The following is a 17,939-nucleotide window of genomic DNA, read 5'->3' as shown; positions in this document are numbered from 1 at the left end:
GAAAGAGTGATCAAGAGATGAATGAAAAAATCTGGTCAGGATTTCCCTGGTGGTCCAGTGGTTAGAATTCCGTGCTTTCATTGCTGAGGGCCTGGGTTTGATTCCCTGGTTGGGGAACTAAGATCCCACAAGCTACAAGGCAGAGCCAAAAACAAAAAAAAACAGAAGGTTATCCACGTGTTGCCAATGTTGAATGTGGGAGTGCATCATGGGTGTTCTTTATATTAGCCTCTCTATCATAGTGGAAGTCTGATATTTTCCATAATAAAAGAATTGTTGTTCTTCCTCTCATTTTTAATCAATGCTGGTGTAACTGAGCAAAAGACCTTGAGGTAGTTGGTAGAAGGGAAAACCAAGTGAGGATATATATATCCATCTGGATATATAAAGATGCAGCGAGGGGACTTCCCTGGTGGTCCAGTGGTAAAGATTCTGAGCTTGCACTGCAGGGGTCGTGGGTTCCATCCCTGGTTGGGGAACTAAGATCATGCCATGCAGCTGGGGGTGGGGGAAAAAAATGCAGCGATGAATTCGATGCAGTTCCTGCCTTCAACAAGTTTTCATCTGCTGGGGGAAGAGATATAATGAAGGCATCTGAGAAAAAGTGGCACCTGCAAGGAGCACCAGGCACTCTGCTCAGGGCCTCAAGTCCGTTGCTTCCTCTTCACAGCCACCCTAGGAGGCTGGCATCATTATCTCCATCCTGCAGATGAGGAAACTGAAGCTCTGAGAAGTTGAGAAACTTGCCCAAGATCTCACAGTGGAAAGTGGTAAAGATGCAATTAAAGCTGAGTCCGTTGGACTTCCAAGGCTTTTTTTTTTCTCTGTGATACGCGGGCCTCTCACTGTTGTGGCCCCTCGCGCTGCGGAGCACAGGCTCCGGACGCGCAGGCCCAGCGGCCACGGCTCACGGGCCCAGCCGCTCCGCGGCACGTGGGATCTTCCCGGACCGGGGCACGAGCCCGTGTCCCCTGCACCGGCAGGTGGACTCTCAACCACTGCGCCACCAGCGAAGCCCTCCAAGGCTTTGCTCTTCCCGGTTCTTTTTTGTAGACCCTCCAGGTATACAATCCCGAATGTCACTCCCACTGTGTACCTCGTGAATGCCCCCCACCAGCAGAGACCCAGGTGGTGACCTGGGGAGCCCAGAGTCTAGGAAGAGAACTAATAATAATTGTCAACCGTATTGGTCTTTACTCTGCACCTGTCCCTTCATTCAATCCACACAACTTAAATTCATGGAGTAGGCGTGTCACCCACATTTGGCTCCCTCTCCTTGAGTCTCCTTCTCCTCCAGCTTTTGGAAACCAATCTGGCAACATCCCTTAAAAGAATAAATGAATGCAGTGGCAACTGTAGTCTTGAGACTCTATCGGATACAAATAACTCTATGTAAGGATATGGGTTCAAGACAATAAGGATGAACCAGTAGGTTCTTTGTGTGACTGTTCATAGGGCAAAAACCTGAAAACAAAGTGAACGTTCCTCAAGGACACATCCCCACTGGGGAATCATCCAGCTATTTACTAAAAGAATAAAAAGTGGAGCTAAGCCAGAGGGCCAGGAGGGGTTTCCACAAGACGTTGCTCAGTGATGAGTGTAAGACGCAAGAGATGCTGTGATATCCCAGTTATAAGACAATGCCTTAAAAAGTGAATGCCAGGACTTCCCTGGAGGTCCAGTGATTAAGAATCCGTGCTTCCAGGACTTCTCTGGTGGCACAGTGGTTAAGAATCTGCCTGCCAATGCAGGGCGCATGGGTTCGAGCCCTGGTCCGGGAAGATCCCACATGCTGTGGAGCAACTAAGCCCTTGTGCCACAACTACTGAGCCCGCGAGCCACAACTACTGAAGCCTGTGCGCCTGGAGCCTGTGCTCTGCAACAAGAGAAGCCACCGCAATGAGAAGCCCGCGCACTGCAACGAAGAGTAGCCCCCGCTCACCACAACTAGAGAAAGTCCGCGCACAGCAACAAAGACCCAACACAGCCCAAAATAAATAAAATAAATAAATCTTTTTAAAATTTAAAAAAGGGCTTCCCTGGTGGCGCAGTGGTTGAGAGTCCGCCTGCCGATGCAGGCGACGCGGGTTCGTGCCCCGGTCCGGGAGGATCCCACGTGCCGCGGAGCGGCTGGGCCCGGGAGCCGTGGCCGCTGAGCCCGCGCGTCCGGAGCCTGTGCTCCGCAACGGGAGAGGCCACGGCAGTGAGAGGCCCGCGTACCGCAAAAAAAAAAAAAAAATTTAAAAAAGAAAAAAGACCACGCTTCCACTGCTGGGGTCCCGGGTTCGATCCCTGGTCAGGGAATTAAGATCCCGCATGCCGTGTGGTGCAACAAAGAGAAAGTGAATGCCTTCAGGTCTAAGAATACTTGCATAAGGAGGACATTTGCGAGGCTACATCCCCGGTTCTCCGCACAGACAAAGTTGGGTGCTGATGTGAGGTAAAGAAGGGACAGAGGACGATGGAGGAGCTTAGCAAAACCAAACTAAACAGAAAGAAAAAATGACCGCATCTTTTTACAAAGCATATATGTGGTTATATTTTTATACTTATGTCAAATTATGTATGAATGTGGTTACGTATAAAGAGATTAGAGTTTTAAATCTTTCTTTTAAGGAGAAATGGAAGAATGCAGTAAATTCCAGAGGTTTTGTGGCTAAACATTTAGTAATACCTCTTAGTTTTTCAAAGACCATAGGATTGACGATTTAAGGTGAAAACCTCTTCATAAGGGAAAACAAAAATGAGAGGAAGTAAAAAAGAAATGTTTGCTCCCTTTCATTCAACCAAGAGTAAAAACTGATGTGATTACAGCTTTACCGTATTCCAGTCACGTCTTTCAAGGTTCGTATGGTCTAAACATGGTTAATAATAGGATTTGCAAACGCACTGTAAGATTACTGCTTGCAGCAGAGTGACATTTCTGATTATAGGTCAAATAGAAAAATGATAATACAATGTTTACAACCCTTGAATACCCGTGGAGAGTGAGGTGACCACTAGATCCTTTTGCATACAAGCCTATAAAATTTTTAACATTGATTATGACTCTAACTCTTGGGCTAAAGAACATACTATTTTGAAGGTTATATATTCATTAAATTTGGAGAACACGTACCAAACGGCTCTTAATGAACCGAAATTCTTTTGAAACAGTATAGAGAGCTATAAACCAAAAGAATCTTGTAAACATGGAATATCCATCAAAATAACAAAAAGTTGTTGCCATGTTGAAAATTTGACTAAGTGAGTTGGCTTTCACTGTGACAAGATCCCATTACATCTCCAATATAACTTTCTCCCTCCTAAGATTCTCGGTTTGCTTAGCTTCCTTTCTGTGTCTGTGCTGTCAGTTTAATATTTCTACAGTCATTTCTTTTATTAAGGTAGTATATGATCTAAGGACATCTTACCCACGGGCTGTTCCTTCCTCAAGGGGTGTGGATCCTGCCCACTTGTTTTTCCTCAGGGACCTCATTCCAATGGTATGACCTTCCTATATTCTCTACTCCATCATTCCCATTGGTTTCCAAAAGGCTCACTCTATTCCACCATTAAAACATTCTCCCTGGGACTTCCCTGGCAGTCCAGTGGTTAAGACTTCTTCCAATGCAGGGGGTGTGGGTTCAATCCCTGGTTGGAAAGCTAAGATCCCACATGCCTCGAGGCCAAAAAACCAAAACACCAACAGAAGCAATATGGTAACAAATTCAATAAAGGCTTTAACAATGGTCCACATCAAAAAAATTTAAAAATTAAAAAAATTCTCCCTGATGCCATTTTCCTCTGGAGCTACCACCCTACTTCTCTGCTCAGCAAAATGTCTTAAAACAAAAATGAAAACAACAAACATATTCATGTTGTCTCCAACTCTCCACTTACCATTCACTTAGATTTTTTTTTAATTATGGAAAGTTTGCACCTGGTTGTATCTCTTAAGTTTTTAAAACTTTTTAATACTCCCCACTCTTTTTTTAAAAAAAAGGCCATTGAAGAAAGAGGGCCATTTGTCCTGTAAAAGGACCCAAACTCTGAATTTGGCAGATTGCTGCTTCTCTGTGTCATTTAAATTGTTCCTCTATCTCACCCACCTCCTATGAAGAGCTAGTTGGATCTAGAGGCAGGATTACATTCAGGGTCAGTCTTGGGGGGCAGAGCTGTGTACTGACTGTATCACAGGATGCATGTAATTTCCCACTGTTACTGATAAGAGAGAAATATCTGATATGAAGTTCCTTATCAATCTCTACCCTGGTGGCATTGGCAGCCATAGATGATCTTTGCTTTATCAGAGGTTACAAAATGGCAATTATCTAATTTTATTACAGGCAGACCTCGTTTTGTTGCTTTTTGCTTTATTGTACTTTAAAGATAGAACGTTTTTTACAAATTGAAGGTTTGTGGCAACCTTGCATCAAGCAAGTCTATCAGTACCGTTTTTCTAACAGCATTTGCTCACGGTGTGTCTCGGCATCACATTTTGGTAATTCTTGAAGAATTAGAAGTGGAGGCTGAAGATGTGACTGAATTGCTGCAATCTCATGAAAAAAGCTAACAGTTGAGGAGTTGCTCCCTATGGATGAGCAAAGAAAGTGGTCTCTTGAGATAGAATCTACTCCTGGTGAAGATGGTGTGAAGGTGGTTGAAAAGACAACAAAGGATTTAGGATATTAAGTAAACTTAGTTGCTAACGTCATGACAGGGTTTGAGAGGACCGACTCCCGTTTTGAAAGAGGTCCTGCTGTGGGTTGAATGCTCTCAAACAGCAGTGCATGCTAGAGGGAAATGGTTCATGAAAGGAAGGCAATGGTTGCGGCCAACTTCACTGCTGTCCTAGTTGAAGAAATTGCCACGGCCACTCCAACCTTCAGCACCCACCAGCCTGATCAGTCAGCCGCCATCAACATGGAGGCAAGACTCTCCACCAGTCATGTGAAATAAATTTCTTTTTCTTTATGGCTATGTGACCAACTTGATATACATTTAGATTCACTTTTTATTTCTTTTCAGTTTTTTAGGAGTGGCTTCTTTCTTGCTGCTCAATCACTTTTCAACACACTCAAGCACGCCTTCACCCCCCGAATCCAGCAAAACTGCTCTCGTTCAGGCCATCAGTGGCCCCCTCATGGCCAAATTCAGTGGGCACTTCGATATCTCTCTTATCTGGTCTCTAAGAAACATTTGATTCTTGACCTGCCTGTCCTTAACACTGTCTCTTCTGCTTGTGGTCAGCCCACCCCTCCTGGTTGTCCTTCCATCTCTCTGTCACTCCTCCTTTCCTGGATCCTCTGCTTTCTCCTGGTCTTGAAAGCCTCTAGTTCCTCAGATCTTGTCAGGGATCTTTTTTCATTGCCAACCCTCTCTCCTGAGGTGATCTCGTGCTTCCCACGGCCTTCAACACCATTGATGGACATCTAGCCCATACCCATCAGTGAGCTTCAGAATCACACATTCAAATTTCTACCTCTATCTCCTTTTGTAGTTCTCATGGGTAAATTTAACATCTTTTGTTTTTTCTTTTTTCTTCTTTTTATTTTTGGCCACACTGTGCTGCACGCAGGATCTTAGTTCCCCGACCGGGGATCAAACTCATGCCCCCTGCAGTGGAAGTACGAGAGTCCTAACCACTGGACCACCAGGGAATTCCCTAAATTTAACATTTCTAAACTGAAATTTGAACCTTCGCCTCCAAAGCTTTTCTTTCTATAATCTCATCCCTACTGAATAACTCTTCCATCCACCAAGTCATTTAGCCAAAAACCTGACTGTCATCCTTGTTATTCCCTCCCTTCCAGCTGGCCTTTGGCTTTCACTCTTATCCACCACCCCATCTCCATTAAACAACTAACTCAAACAATGTCACTTCTGTTCTTAAATCCCATTATCATAAATTAAAACTCCTCACCGTGGCCCTTACATGATCTGACCCCTGTGTCCCTTCAACCTCATTTTGTACTGCCTTCCCCGCCCTCATTAAGCTCCAGCCAAATGGAATTTGTTCTCCAATAAGCCAAGCTCTATTTTGCCTCAAAAGTTCTCACATATGCTCTTCTGTCAGGTCTTTCCCCAACTCTTGCCATTCTTCTGGTCTCAGCTTAAATGCTTCTTGCTCAGAAATGCCTTTCCTGGGACTCACCTCCACACCCCCTCCCAGTTTAATTCAGGAAGGCACTGCATACTTTTTCACGGTTGGCACATGTATATGTTAACGTTTGTTTAGTCTCTGTCTCTCCTGTTACACCATGAGTGTCTTAGAAATAAGGACCATGTTGGTCTTTGTGTGTTGGCACAGGGAACAGTGGCTGGCACATAGTAGGCACTCAATTAATATGCGCTGGCAGTTGAATAAATAGGAAAATTTTGAAATATATACTTTTCAACATTTGACTCTAAGTACAATTATCCGTATCAGACTTCTCTACAAATGGCATGTTCAATAGGTATCAGCTATGCCCAGTGAAGTAAAGCAAATCCTTTTTATGCAAAATGAATGCAGCACCTGCAACATAGTATATGCTCCATAAAGGATGCTGTATTCATTAGGACGACTAGGGGAAATACACAGGCTTTCTTATTTCTGATAGACCTATCATTTGGTCCTCTTATTTTTTGGAGACTTGACTATAGAAACAAAAAGAGCTTATATTTGAGAATGGCTTTGAGCCTTTATTATGCATTCTTTTTTTTTGAATTTTATTTAATTAATTTTTTTATACAGCAGGTTCTTATTAATTATCCATTTTATACATATTAGTGTATATATGTCAACCACAATCTCCCAATTTATGCATTCTTTTATGTACTCTTCCTGACCACACTCTGAGGCAGTTACTATGATCTCCATTTTACAGAGGAGAAAAGCGAGGCTTAAAGAGAGTAAGAAACAAAGCCAGGGCCTCCCAGCTAATTAGAGGCAGAGCTGGGTTTAAAACCCATTCTTTGGATTCCAATGCTGGCTTTGTTTATTTCACTATACAAATGAATCTCATAATGAGGAACAGAAGGGAGAGGACCCCTGATTTCCTAAAACACAGCCCCAGTTCATCACTGACTCTTACCAGTGAAGCTTTTGTTTCTCAACTACCGAGCCCTTACCCCTTTTAGAATGAATAACTATGGACAAAAATTGTTCACTCAAAATGGCTCTTTCTTGATCCGTGCTAGCTACATGCATTGCTCTTTGTAAACCAGACTTTAAAGAAATTCCTTCTAATTTATTTTATTCTATAGGCACGACTCACTTTAAAAAAAAAAACAAACAGATTTTATATGAAGATTTTCGTGTTTCAGTATATAAATGAAAAAGTGAGAGTCCTTAGATCTCATTTTTAAGAACTTTTTAGTCATTAAAAACTCAGAATTCCTTTTAAATAATGAAATCCACCTGGCACAGTTAAGGCAATTATTCAATTCAGTGTGCACTGTGGCCAGAACACACAAAGCCTGGAATGCATGGCCTGTTTCTCAATCTGAATGTATAAGTTTTTAATCTTACACACCTGTAATGAATTTGCTGGGGCACTGTCTTTGCTCTATCCTCAGCATACAATAGAGGAGTCTGCTTCTTTGCAGAATTAAATTGAGGCCATTGCATCCTAACCACAAGGAAATGCAGATTTCCCCCTCCTTAGCGTCTTCCTTTCGAAAAGGTTGCTTCAAGTGGCGTTTAAAAGATAATTCTAGCTTGCTAAATTTAGGGTGTGGAAAGAGTCCAAAATGAGAATATTCCATGGGTAATTGTGCAAGAAATGTTAATATGTGCAGTAAGAGGAGGATGTCTTACACTTTTGATGCACTTCTCTGTCTCTCTCACCCTCTCTCTTTTTGCCTTGACACCCAACATATAATTTAGCAAGGTGAGACGTTACCTGAGGCAGTGAAGGATGTTTTTCCACCGCGACAGCATTTTCAGTATAAAATGATTTCATATCTGAGTTATTTCGCAAACCAGCCTGAGTCAGAGCCACTCATCAAAATTTATCCACAAGTTATCAGAAAATGCTTATCTTCATCATATTTGAGGTAGATTTCCAGTTATACTCAGTAACAAGTTCACTTGTTTAAAAAAATGGTTAGCTGTACAATTTAAGTTACCTGTACAAGAAATGTACTAGTATCTGAAGCTTGCTTTGAAATGCACTGAAAAGTACCTGGATTAAGGCTAGATGGATAGATAGGGGATAAAACAAATGTAGCAAAACGTTCGTTGTAGAATGCAGGTGTTCACTCTACAGCTAACACTTCAATCTGAAAAGGATAAAGGTGGGCAGTCCCCATGGATTCTGCTAAACATCCTACAAGGCAGCCCTACAAGAAAGAAAGAACCAGTCCCAAATGTCACTTGTTCTGGTGTTGAAAAAGCCCTGAACTAGAAAATCTTAACATAGATTAATAGTAAGACTTTTAATTAGCCAGTAACTGGAGAGAAAAGGCATGAATAAATGGAAAGCTAAGAATGAAAATAAAATGTTGTCGGTCTAAGATTTATATGGGATTCCCTGAAATCACTCTAGATGATTAAATTCATATCTACTAGCAAATGATATTTTGACTTGGAATTTTGTCACTGTGATTTGAGACTTTCTGCCTTTCAATCTGTAAACATATTTTCAATACTGTGAATAATATATCTGAATACATTCTTGGAAAAAAAAAATTAAAAAGGTGGCCGGTCCCAAGGTTAGTGGGAATCTGCACCTTACCTCCTAGGTAGCACCCAGGAGATGGTGCCGGTGGAGGCAGCTGTGTGGGACATGGACAAACTGGGCCCTTGACATCACAGCAAGTTTCCCATACTGCAAACCAGGCAGGAAACCAGTGATAGAGGCAGGGTCTCTGGGGACCAGTAAACAGACCTCTCCATGGTTAAATAGTGTTTTCAGAAGGGTGGAGGGAGAGGGTTGATCTGTGTAAGACTCTGACTCATGAATAATTTGGGGAGGAAGGCAAGCACTGCAGATGGGGAGAAAGTCTGTGACTCAGGGTCAAAGACAACTTAAAGAAAACTATACATTTCTGGAACGTCTGAGTTTGTGATGGAGATGCATGCTTACAGCATAATGTTGAAGGTCACCACTAAGTTCTTGCCCCTTGGTATTTATCCATCCACACTTAAAATACTCCAGCTTCTTTCTCATGGTACTTTTTATAGCTTCTGTTTTCTTGCAGACATAAAATCTGAGCAAAATAATCCCATAGAGATCTGCTCAATACTGAAGGCCAGGAGGATGACTCCCTTGCTGGGTATAGTAGTACTATTGAATTTTGGATTTGTTTGGATTTTTTTCTGACTTATGCCCAACTTGACAGCCTCTGTCCTTCCAGATCCATTTCTCCCACTGATGCAAACCTGGTTTTTCCTTCTTTGGGGTTTGGATGTTTTAGCCTCTCTCACATTGATTGCCTTGTGTCCTTAATGTTTCAGCATCACCGTGGATTCTATTTCTGCCTTTGAGGATATCAGCCGCCTGCTTGAGACTTAATGAACATATATAATATGAAATATATAGAAACTCAGAGGTGGTCCCTGGGGTTGCTTACACAATCATTTGGGTATAAACCCTTTGGAACTGGTGTTTCTTTTGAACCATTCATGACAACAATGGCCTGTCAGGAGGACACTGCAATGGCTTTGGGGCTCTCCATCGTATCAGAGAATAGGCTGGGATGAAGCAAAAGAGGGTAAAGAGAGGAAGAGGGAGAAAAACGGAATGAGAGAAGAGAGAGGATGGATAAGAAAAATGTGCTGGGTCTTCCCTGGTGGTCCAGTGGTTAGGACTCCACACTTTCACTGCTGAGAGCCCGGGTTTGATCCCTGGTCGGGGAACTAAGATCCTGCAAGCCGAGAGGTGTGGCCAAAAAAAAAAAAGAAAAAAGAGAAAGAAAAATGTGCTGAGTTGCAGCACCAATGGAGAGGTGATAGATTGTGATGAACAGTCAGAAGCCGTCAAACACGTTTTCTTGGGCTTCCTGGTGCTGTTAGCTTCCCCTTTGTCTGCAGAGCACAGGCCCTAGTTTACAGCTGAGACTGTCACATGGAGACAGGATCCAGGGCCATGACAAAGCATGAAGGTGACATCGGTGACGTCCTCCCTGCCCACAGAGTCTGCCAGTCTATCAGGGAAGGAGCTAATGCCCATGATGCTTTTTAGACTCGGATCAGTAGGAATCCAATGCCGTTGTTGGCCTGAGGCATGGTAAACAGCTAGTCTCTTTTCCCATGAATGGCTTTGTTGTACGAGCTTGCATGACTGGTCATCAGTTTGTCCTTCTTGCCTCCAGTTTGGTCACGTCTAGCCCTCTGGATGTGTGTGTATGGCTTTAACAGAAGATTCACCTGTGAGTGATAAGGTTAAGGGCACTCCAGATGTTATTCCGATGCCCAGGGAGATAGAAGAGGGTGGTAGAATGGAAGTCAGAGGATGGGTTAGACTTATGGGGAAAACATGGCACAACTGGGGAGGCATCAAAGGCCCTAGTGAGAAGGGGGAAAAGCCCCAGTGGGGATGGAAGAATTGATGGGAGAAAGGGGGCATGGGAGGCCACAATTCTTCAACATCAGTTGCCCTATTCTAAGTCAGTGATTTTCAAATTCTACTCTGAGTTCTCACCCCACTTTAATTAACCATTTTGTCAATGGTAGATCCACATAAGATTTCTTTAAAAGAAGCAATCCACTGCAGAGTTTTTAAAAATCTGTCATCCTGGATAATGGCAAAGCACAAATCCTTTGAGTGACCTGGGTTTCCTGTCCTCCACGACTGCCTCAGCCCAGGAACTAAAAGCACCTGCTACTTTGAGTATCTTCATAGCGAGCAATCTGCTGCCCGAGCTATGTGGGACATGGAAGCCAATGATGCTTAGATCTGCACAATCGGAGTTTGTGCCTTGGTTCCGATGCTTATGTCTGTGTAATTATGAGTAAGCCATTTATTTGCTTTCCAACACTCTTTTCCTGATCCCAGACTCAGAGGGATATACATAGAAAGGAAAGCAAAATGTGTTTTGTGAAAGAACTTGGTAGGCAAGCGCTTAACTTTTGATTGATTCATGGTGTTTGCTTGCCATAGATAAGCTCACTTAAGTCGGAATCCTGGTGTATATGATTATCACCCAGCTTCTTTCTGTTTTTTACCCTTTGAAACATGTCTAGAGTCAAATTTTTCAGTAATGGGAATAGTACTAAGCACAGCAGTTGCCCATGAATATCATGTGCATGGATAAGATCATTGGCTTTGCTCCCAACTGATGTGCAGGTTTTAAAGAAACTTTAGGATTCTCACCCTGTCAAGTCCCAGGTTCCTTGCACCACACGGAGCTCTAACCCCCAACCCTTCCGCACTCCCACTTCACATGAATTCTTTGCACTCTGGCACCCACGGTGGTTAATCCTTCTGTCTTTTTCTGCATGTTACTCTCGAGCTCCAGCTCTCGTAATGTTTTCTTGCAGGCACCCCTGCTGTCACTTCCACACCAGTTGAGCTAAGAGTCTCTCTACCATGAGTTCCTCACCCAAATTAGTGTGCCTATGCCCTTCCCCAAGGCAAGGGCTGTCCTGTCTTCCAGCACCTGGCACAGTGCCTGGCCCAGGCAGCAGATGCTCTAGAAACTCTGAACTGAGTAACAAGACCACATTTATGACTATAAAATTGGGACTTGTGACTATTTAACTTGTGATCAGCTATTGATCAAATTCCACCTGATCAGCCAAAAAATACCCAGTGTTCCTGTCTCTGTGTGCTGTAACACCATTCTACCAAGCTATGTTGAAGCCTCAAAGGTAACACAAGGCATTCTTACCATCGTTTAGACGTCAAGACAGTGCTATTCAAATTTGCAACACAGACATTCTGGTGCCAACATTTTACTCAGAATATGCCAACACTGATGAGTTTTCCTTGAGATGAAGGGAAGCGGTGAGGGAGGAGCTGGAAAGGTTGAGGTCCACCTGGAGACCACCTGTTTCCCACCTCATTCCAGTGATGCATCCACCAGGAGGCCGCGGCAGGAGCTAGAGGGAAGGCTCTTTGTTTTGCCTGGGAAATGCATTGCATTCCCTGCACTGAAGCAAGCAGGCCCACCTGGAGAGGAGGAACTGGTGCTCTCAGTGAAGAGATCCAACCCTGCAGGGTTGGCAGCAACGAGCAGCGGGTAGAGGCTCCGAGGAGCAGCTGTTACTTCTCAGCGTGTGAAGAGGTGGCAAGAACAGGCGCACTGTGGGGCAAAGGACGCCACCAAGACAGGTAGCGACAACTTCACCAGGACTGTCAGATGCCCAAGTGGCATCTCGGGTCTGCCCTGCCATGAGCACCAACTGTGCCGACAGGCTCCATGGCTCAACTGCAGGGCTGGGAGGGCATCAGACCTAACCTGTAGGTCTGGCTTCTCTGGAAGCATAGGCATTTTTGTATGTCTGTGACCCACCACTACATTAGACTTTGCTCAAGACATACCAGGAAGTGGAAGGTGCGTTCCTAAGCAACATAGTTGGGGAAACACATGAGTTTGTGTTCTGTTTTACTGCAGCATCGATTTTTTTTTTCTGTTAAAGCCAAACAATAATGCATTCTACTTCTGAGATATTGTCTCAAATGACTTTTTTAAAAAGAAAATAAAATCTTGCAAGTATGAGGGAAAAAAAAAAAAAAAGAGATGCTGGGAGGACCATTGGCCCTGCCCTGTTCCACTGAGCGGGGGCCGACCACAGCCCAGCTGCTACCTGCTTGTGATGACCACGAAAATTGTTCCTGGCTCTCTCCATCCATTTTGCAAACCCACGATCAACTCAGCACCCCTTTAAGACGTTGACAGAGCACAGCTGGAGGGCATGGGTGCCAGATCTGAAGTGCAGCTGGGAGCATAAAAAGTTAACAATACTTCTAGATGTAGTACACAGGGAAGGATGAGTCAGTGATTGTCAGATAGTGGGTAAGAAAAAAAAGTCTAATCAGAGAAAGAAATCAAGCCTCCATGGTAGCAATGTGGACCTTTCCTGTGTTAAGAGCTCAGTGGCTTGAATTACAAGGAGAATTCTATGAAAGACAAGTCTTGGTAGCTGGAATGCTGTGGTGCCATACATCAGCTTTCTTTAAAAATTTTCTAGAGATCATGTGAATGAGCCTGGCTCAGTCAGGTCTTCAAGCATACTGATGTGAGTCCTAACCTATGCTGAACAGGTAATAATTAATACGAATTCTTCTTGTCAAGGATCAGGAAACTTTGTGCACGTGTATGTCTGCTCTGAGCATGGGAAAGTGAGAAGAGGCAGTTCGAGAACATTGTTCCCTCTGTTGGCAGAAAAGGGCCAACGGACACAAGTCACAACCACAGGCAAAAGGTTAGAGAAACTTGTTATTAAATTTAATTTGCTTTAAATACATACCTTTTTCCCACCCTCACCCACTTGGGGGAGGAACGGAAAACCCCTACCCCTTCCATTTGGGGGATTCCAGGTATAAAGCCTGAGATGGTGAGGATGAAGTAAAAAATACTATTTACAAAGGGGAAGAGGGTGTCCACTGTGACCATAATATCCAGACACCCCCATCCCCAGGCCCCCTTTTTGCTCCTTTAGAAAAAAGCCCTGGGAATCCTTTTGGGTGTAGACCAAGCCCTTCCTCTGGGGCGGTGGATACTCAAACCCCAACACGGAACAGGAAGCTCTGAGATCAACCGAGGAACAGGGAACGGATAGCACCTCAGATCTAGGAGGGGGAGGGCGCTGCCCTCTACCCCCCTGTAGTCAGCAGGCCGGCCGGCCAGCCTTTGTTTCCATAGGTCCCATGTAAACATTGACTTTTCTTCTGTTCATCCCTGCTCTCCCCATTTCCTACAGAGCCTCCCTCGCTTCCACTGCAGGCACTTGGTCCCTCCATCTTTCCTTCCTTCCCTTCTAACCTTCCTCTGGAAGGAGTGGGGAGGTCACAGGTAGGGCAGAGCCCATCTCATCCCTTCTTCTAGGTCAGGGCAGCTTGTCCTCCTCAGGGGAACCCTCAAGGGGGTGTGCTCCAAGTTCTTGGCCAAATAGGAATGGATTTCTTTCCCCAGAGCAGGGACAATGCAGGCAGAGAGTCCAGTACCAGGATACAGTGGTCCTGATGGGCAAGACCATCAGAACTGAGTAGCAGGGAAGCAGGCTTCAGGAAGCAGAGAGGTGGGCAAGTCTAGTCTCACCCTGAGGCTGGAAGACCAGCCCGGCACCCCCGTCCCTCCAGGTGAGCATGCCCATCACCACCCAACAGTCTTGTTCACTGCGGCTTCGCGGAAGGACCAGGCACCCGTGAGGCTAGAGGTCTTCTCCAGGCCTTGGTATGGAGGCAGCACTCACACCAGCTCATCCAATAGGATCCCGATGCTCTGGGTGGCCTCGGAGGGACCAGCAATGGGCTTGTTACACATGGGGCAGACGCAGCGTACTTCCAGCCACTTCACCAGACACCTGCGGGCAAGAGACGTCCTGTTTTTCCCTAAGAAGATACCAATCTGCTCCCGCTGTCTTTTCATGGAGCCCAGCTGCTTCTCAGGACAAGAACCTCTCTATCCTCAACCCAGTCTAACCCCTCTGGCTTGCTTGGTGTCCAGACAGGATGAAGGGCATCACCGGCAAAGGGTAGATGGGAGGGGTCGGGATTGGAGGCTCTGGAAGATGCTCCCTGCTTATTTCTTTCAAAGCCACCCCGGGACACACATCCCCACTGTGGACACTTACTTGCGGTGAAAGGCGTGTTGGCATGAGAGCACACCCAGCTCATCCTTCCCCTTGAAGTCTTCCAGACAGACTGCACAGGTCTGCTGTGGGAAGAAAGGGGCCACGTGAGAAGAGATGGGGGAGAGCCTCACTCCTCCATCCTGAATACCCAGCACCTCATCCTCCAAGAGAGAACATCCACCCGAGAGAACTCACCCCGACAGTGCAGTAGCCATGAACCACAGGGGACTGCTTTAGATTTAAGTCGACTCAAATAAGCTGAAATTCAACATTTAGTTCCTCAGTCACACTAGCCACATTTCAAGTGCTCAACAGCTGAGAAGTGGCAAGTGGTCCCCACACCGGATGGTCAGATAGAGAGCATTTTCTATCCTCAGATTTCCACTGGGCAGTGTTGTTATAGAGGAACCTTTTTTTAAACTGTAGTATAGTTGAATTACAGTGTTGTGTTAATTTCTGCTGTACAGCAAAGTGACTCAGTTACACATACTATGTTTTTTCATATTCTTTTCCATTATGGTTTATTATAGGATATTGAATATAATAGTTCCCTGTGCTATACAATAGGACCTTGTTGTTTATCCATTCTATATATCATAGTTTGCACCTGCTAACCCCAAGCTCCCAATCCGTCCCTCCCCTACCCCCCTTCCCCTTGGCAAGCACAGGTCGGTTCTTTATGTCTGTGAATCTTGTTTGTTTTGTAGATAGGTTCATTTGTGTCATATTTTAGATTCCACATACAAGTGATATACGGTATTTGTCTTTCTCTTTCTGACTTACCTCATTTAGGAGGATAATCTCTAAGTCCACCCACATTGCTGTAAAGAGCATTATTTCACTCTTTTTTATGGCTGAGTAGTTATGATTTTTAAGCCTTTCTAGCCTAGGACCTTTGGTGAGGGGGCACTTATCAATAACTAAAGGAGGGGGGTCTGGTGTATGGTTTACATTCTTTTTTTTTTCGGGCCTCTCACTGTTGCGGCCTCTCCCGCTGCGGAGCACAGGCTCCGGACGCCTAGGCTCAGCGGCCATGGCTCACGGGCCCAGCCGCTCCGCGACACGCGGGATCCTCCCGGACTGGGGCACGAACCCGCATCCCCTGCATCGGCAGGCGGACTCCCAACCACTGCGCCACCAGGGAAGCCCCCCAAACCCTTTTGTGATCCTTTTGTTTTCTGCCTGTGCTGGTTCAGTTTCAGACATAACGGATTCTGCATAATGATCACCTCCTGGGATGAGTTTTTTCTGGCCCAAGGAAATAGGAAGGCAGGGACTAAAAAGGTTCCTGAAAAGGTCAGGCTGAGATTGCTGGAGAAGGTATGCCTTACCCGCCAGGCACTCCCGCGACCTGTCCCAATGCACTCACCCCATATAACTGTAACTTCTTGGCATCACCTTTAAGCACCACCTGGGGAAAAAAGTGGAGGCCTGGTATCAGAGGCAACCAAACACAGGGGCCAGGTGGTATCAGCTGCCAAGGAAGGGAGTGAGTCTTTGGCCCCACACAGGAGTGCCCCCGTGACCCTCCTGTGAAGGAGGAGGGCTTTGGGCCCTGCCTGGGCCCAGCCAGACTTGAGGACGGGGAAAGGAGTTAGCCTCAGAGGGGGCCAGAGGTGAGGCCAAGGGGGAGGCCAGGCCAGCTTAAACCTGCTCTCTCCCCACACGCCCTCCCCAAGCAGGGCTAACAGTGGATGAAGTGTCGGGGCAACACGTCGACTTTATTTACCTCTTTATATCCGTATCGTTCGCTCTGTGCCTGGTTCCGGAGTTTGCTGGGGAAGCAAGAAAGAGGGGAGAGAAGAGATCATTATGTCTTTGCACAAACAGCCATTCAGAGCAGGAGAGGCCGGCTGGCTGCGTGGGGCGACCTTCTTGGGGTGGGGAGGTGTGCTTCCCATAGACACATGGAGTATGCATGGGACCCTCTGCAGGTCACCAGAGTGGGTTAAGGACTCAAGACTCTTACTCAGGTTCAACTGCCTCAAAACTCACTGCCAGCTCCCCCAGATTGGGGGCGTCTCTGCAGAGCACCCTAATCCCGAGTTGGCCAAAAAGTTCGTTCGGGTTTTTCCGTATGATGCTATGGATAACCCGAACGAACTTTTTGGCCAACCCATAGTTCATTCACCCTCCCTGCTGTCTCTGGTAGGTCACTTCCTTCAGGCTCCCCAAATATACAGATCAACCATCTGCTTGCTGACTGTATGGAAGTAAGATTTTTTTGGCCGTGCCACACAGCTTGCAGGATCTCAGTTCCCTGATCAGGGACTGAACCCACGCCCTCGGCAGTGAAAGCATGGCGTCCTAATCACTGGACCACAAGGGAATTCCCAGAAGTTAGATATTCTTAAGAGGGACATTTCCACCAAGCCAGGGGAGCAGGATAAAGTCTGTTGAGCCTGGGGAATTTTCCACTCAGAGAACACAAGTATTCTGGAACCAGAGCACACGCCTGCCCCACTTCACAGCGCCAGGCCAACACAGGCAATCCCTTCTTTGTTTTCCTCTTTTCAAGCTGGTGGCCCGCATACAACTGGACTCTCAATGGCCAAAACACAATGGCCAGAACATGCCGTTACTAATGGCAGGAGCATATTTGTGACGGAGGATTTGCAACGCCTGATGTCTGCACCAATTCCAAACAACTTCCAGAGGGAGAGACGTCCCTTTTTGCAGATGAGGAACACGGCGTCCAAAGAAGTTAAGTAACTTTGCCCAAATGCCGGAGCTGGCTGGCAGCAAGAGTCCGTATTTGAATCAAAGTCGATCTGATGACAGAGGCCGAGCTCTTCAACACACACTGTGGCCTGCTTCACCAATTAGGTGGCACATACCATGGTCCTGAGAATATGAGATGGTTTTGGAAAACGCCCTTTCATCAACAAGCCTCCGACTCTGAATGGCTTACTAGGACCATGATCACACATTGATCATAATTATTATTATTTTTTTCTGTTTTATTTTCAGTGAGGGAAACCTTCTGAATTACGCAGGGAGCTCTATGTCCTCCTGTACTTGGGAACTAGATGGGGCTTTCTCTCCCCGGATCATTTCTACCAAAGAGCTGCATTATTGGAAGGAAACATCAGAAAACCACCAGGTTAGGTAGGATAGGGGTGGCAAACCACGGCCTCCTGAGAGCCAAATCCAGCTGACTGCTTGTTTCATAGGGCCTAGAAGCTAAGAACGGTACTTATTCTTTTTTTTTTTTTTTTTTTTTTTTTTTGTT

The 17,939-nt window shown here is 45.5% G+C and overlaps 1 protein-coding gene across 1 annotated transcript in view; it reads right to left on the bottom strand.

Moving 5' to 3' along the window:
* Window positions 1-14,299: 14,299 nt before the first annotated feature.
* RNF122 (ring finger protein 122) overlaps window positions 14,300-17,939 on the bottom strand; it is a 15,115-nt gene continuing 11,475 nt past the window's right edge. Inside the window, exons 3-6 of the mRNA XM_007450747.1 lie at window positions 16,437-16,482; window positions 16,077-16,118; window positions 14,708-14,790; window positions 14,300-14,437 (exon numbers count right to left, since the gene is read on the bottom strand). Coding sequence (XP_007450809.1) covers window positions 14,323-14,437; window positions 14,708-14,790; window positions 16,077-16,118; window positions 16,437-16,482 — 286 coding nt within the window. The 3' untranslated portion in view covers window positions 14,300-14,322. The remainder of the gene's footprint in view (window positions 14,438-14,707; window positions 14,791-16,076; window positions 16,119-16,436; window positions 16,483-17,939) is intronic.

This window comes from Lipotes vexillifer, unplaced genomic scaffold (assembly GCF_000442215.2).
Source record: "Lipotes vexillifer unplaced genomic scaffold, Lipotes_vexillifer_v1.1 scaffold74, whole genome shotgun sequence".
Taxonomy (NCBI): domain Eukaryota; kingdom Metazoa; phylum Chordata; class Mammalia; order Artiodactyla; family Lipotidae; genus Lipotes; species Lipotes vexillifer.
The sequence above is the reverse complement of the archived record's forward strand: the minus strand, read 5'-3'. Positions and strand labels throughout refer to the sequence as shown.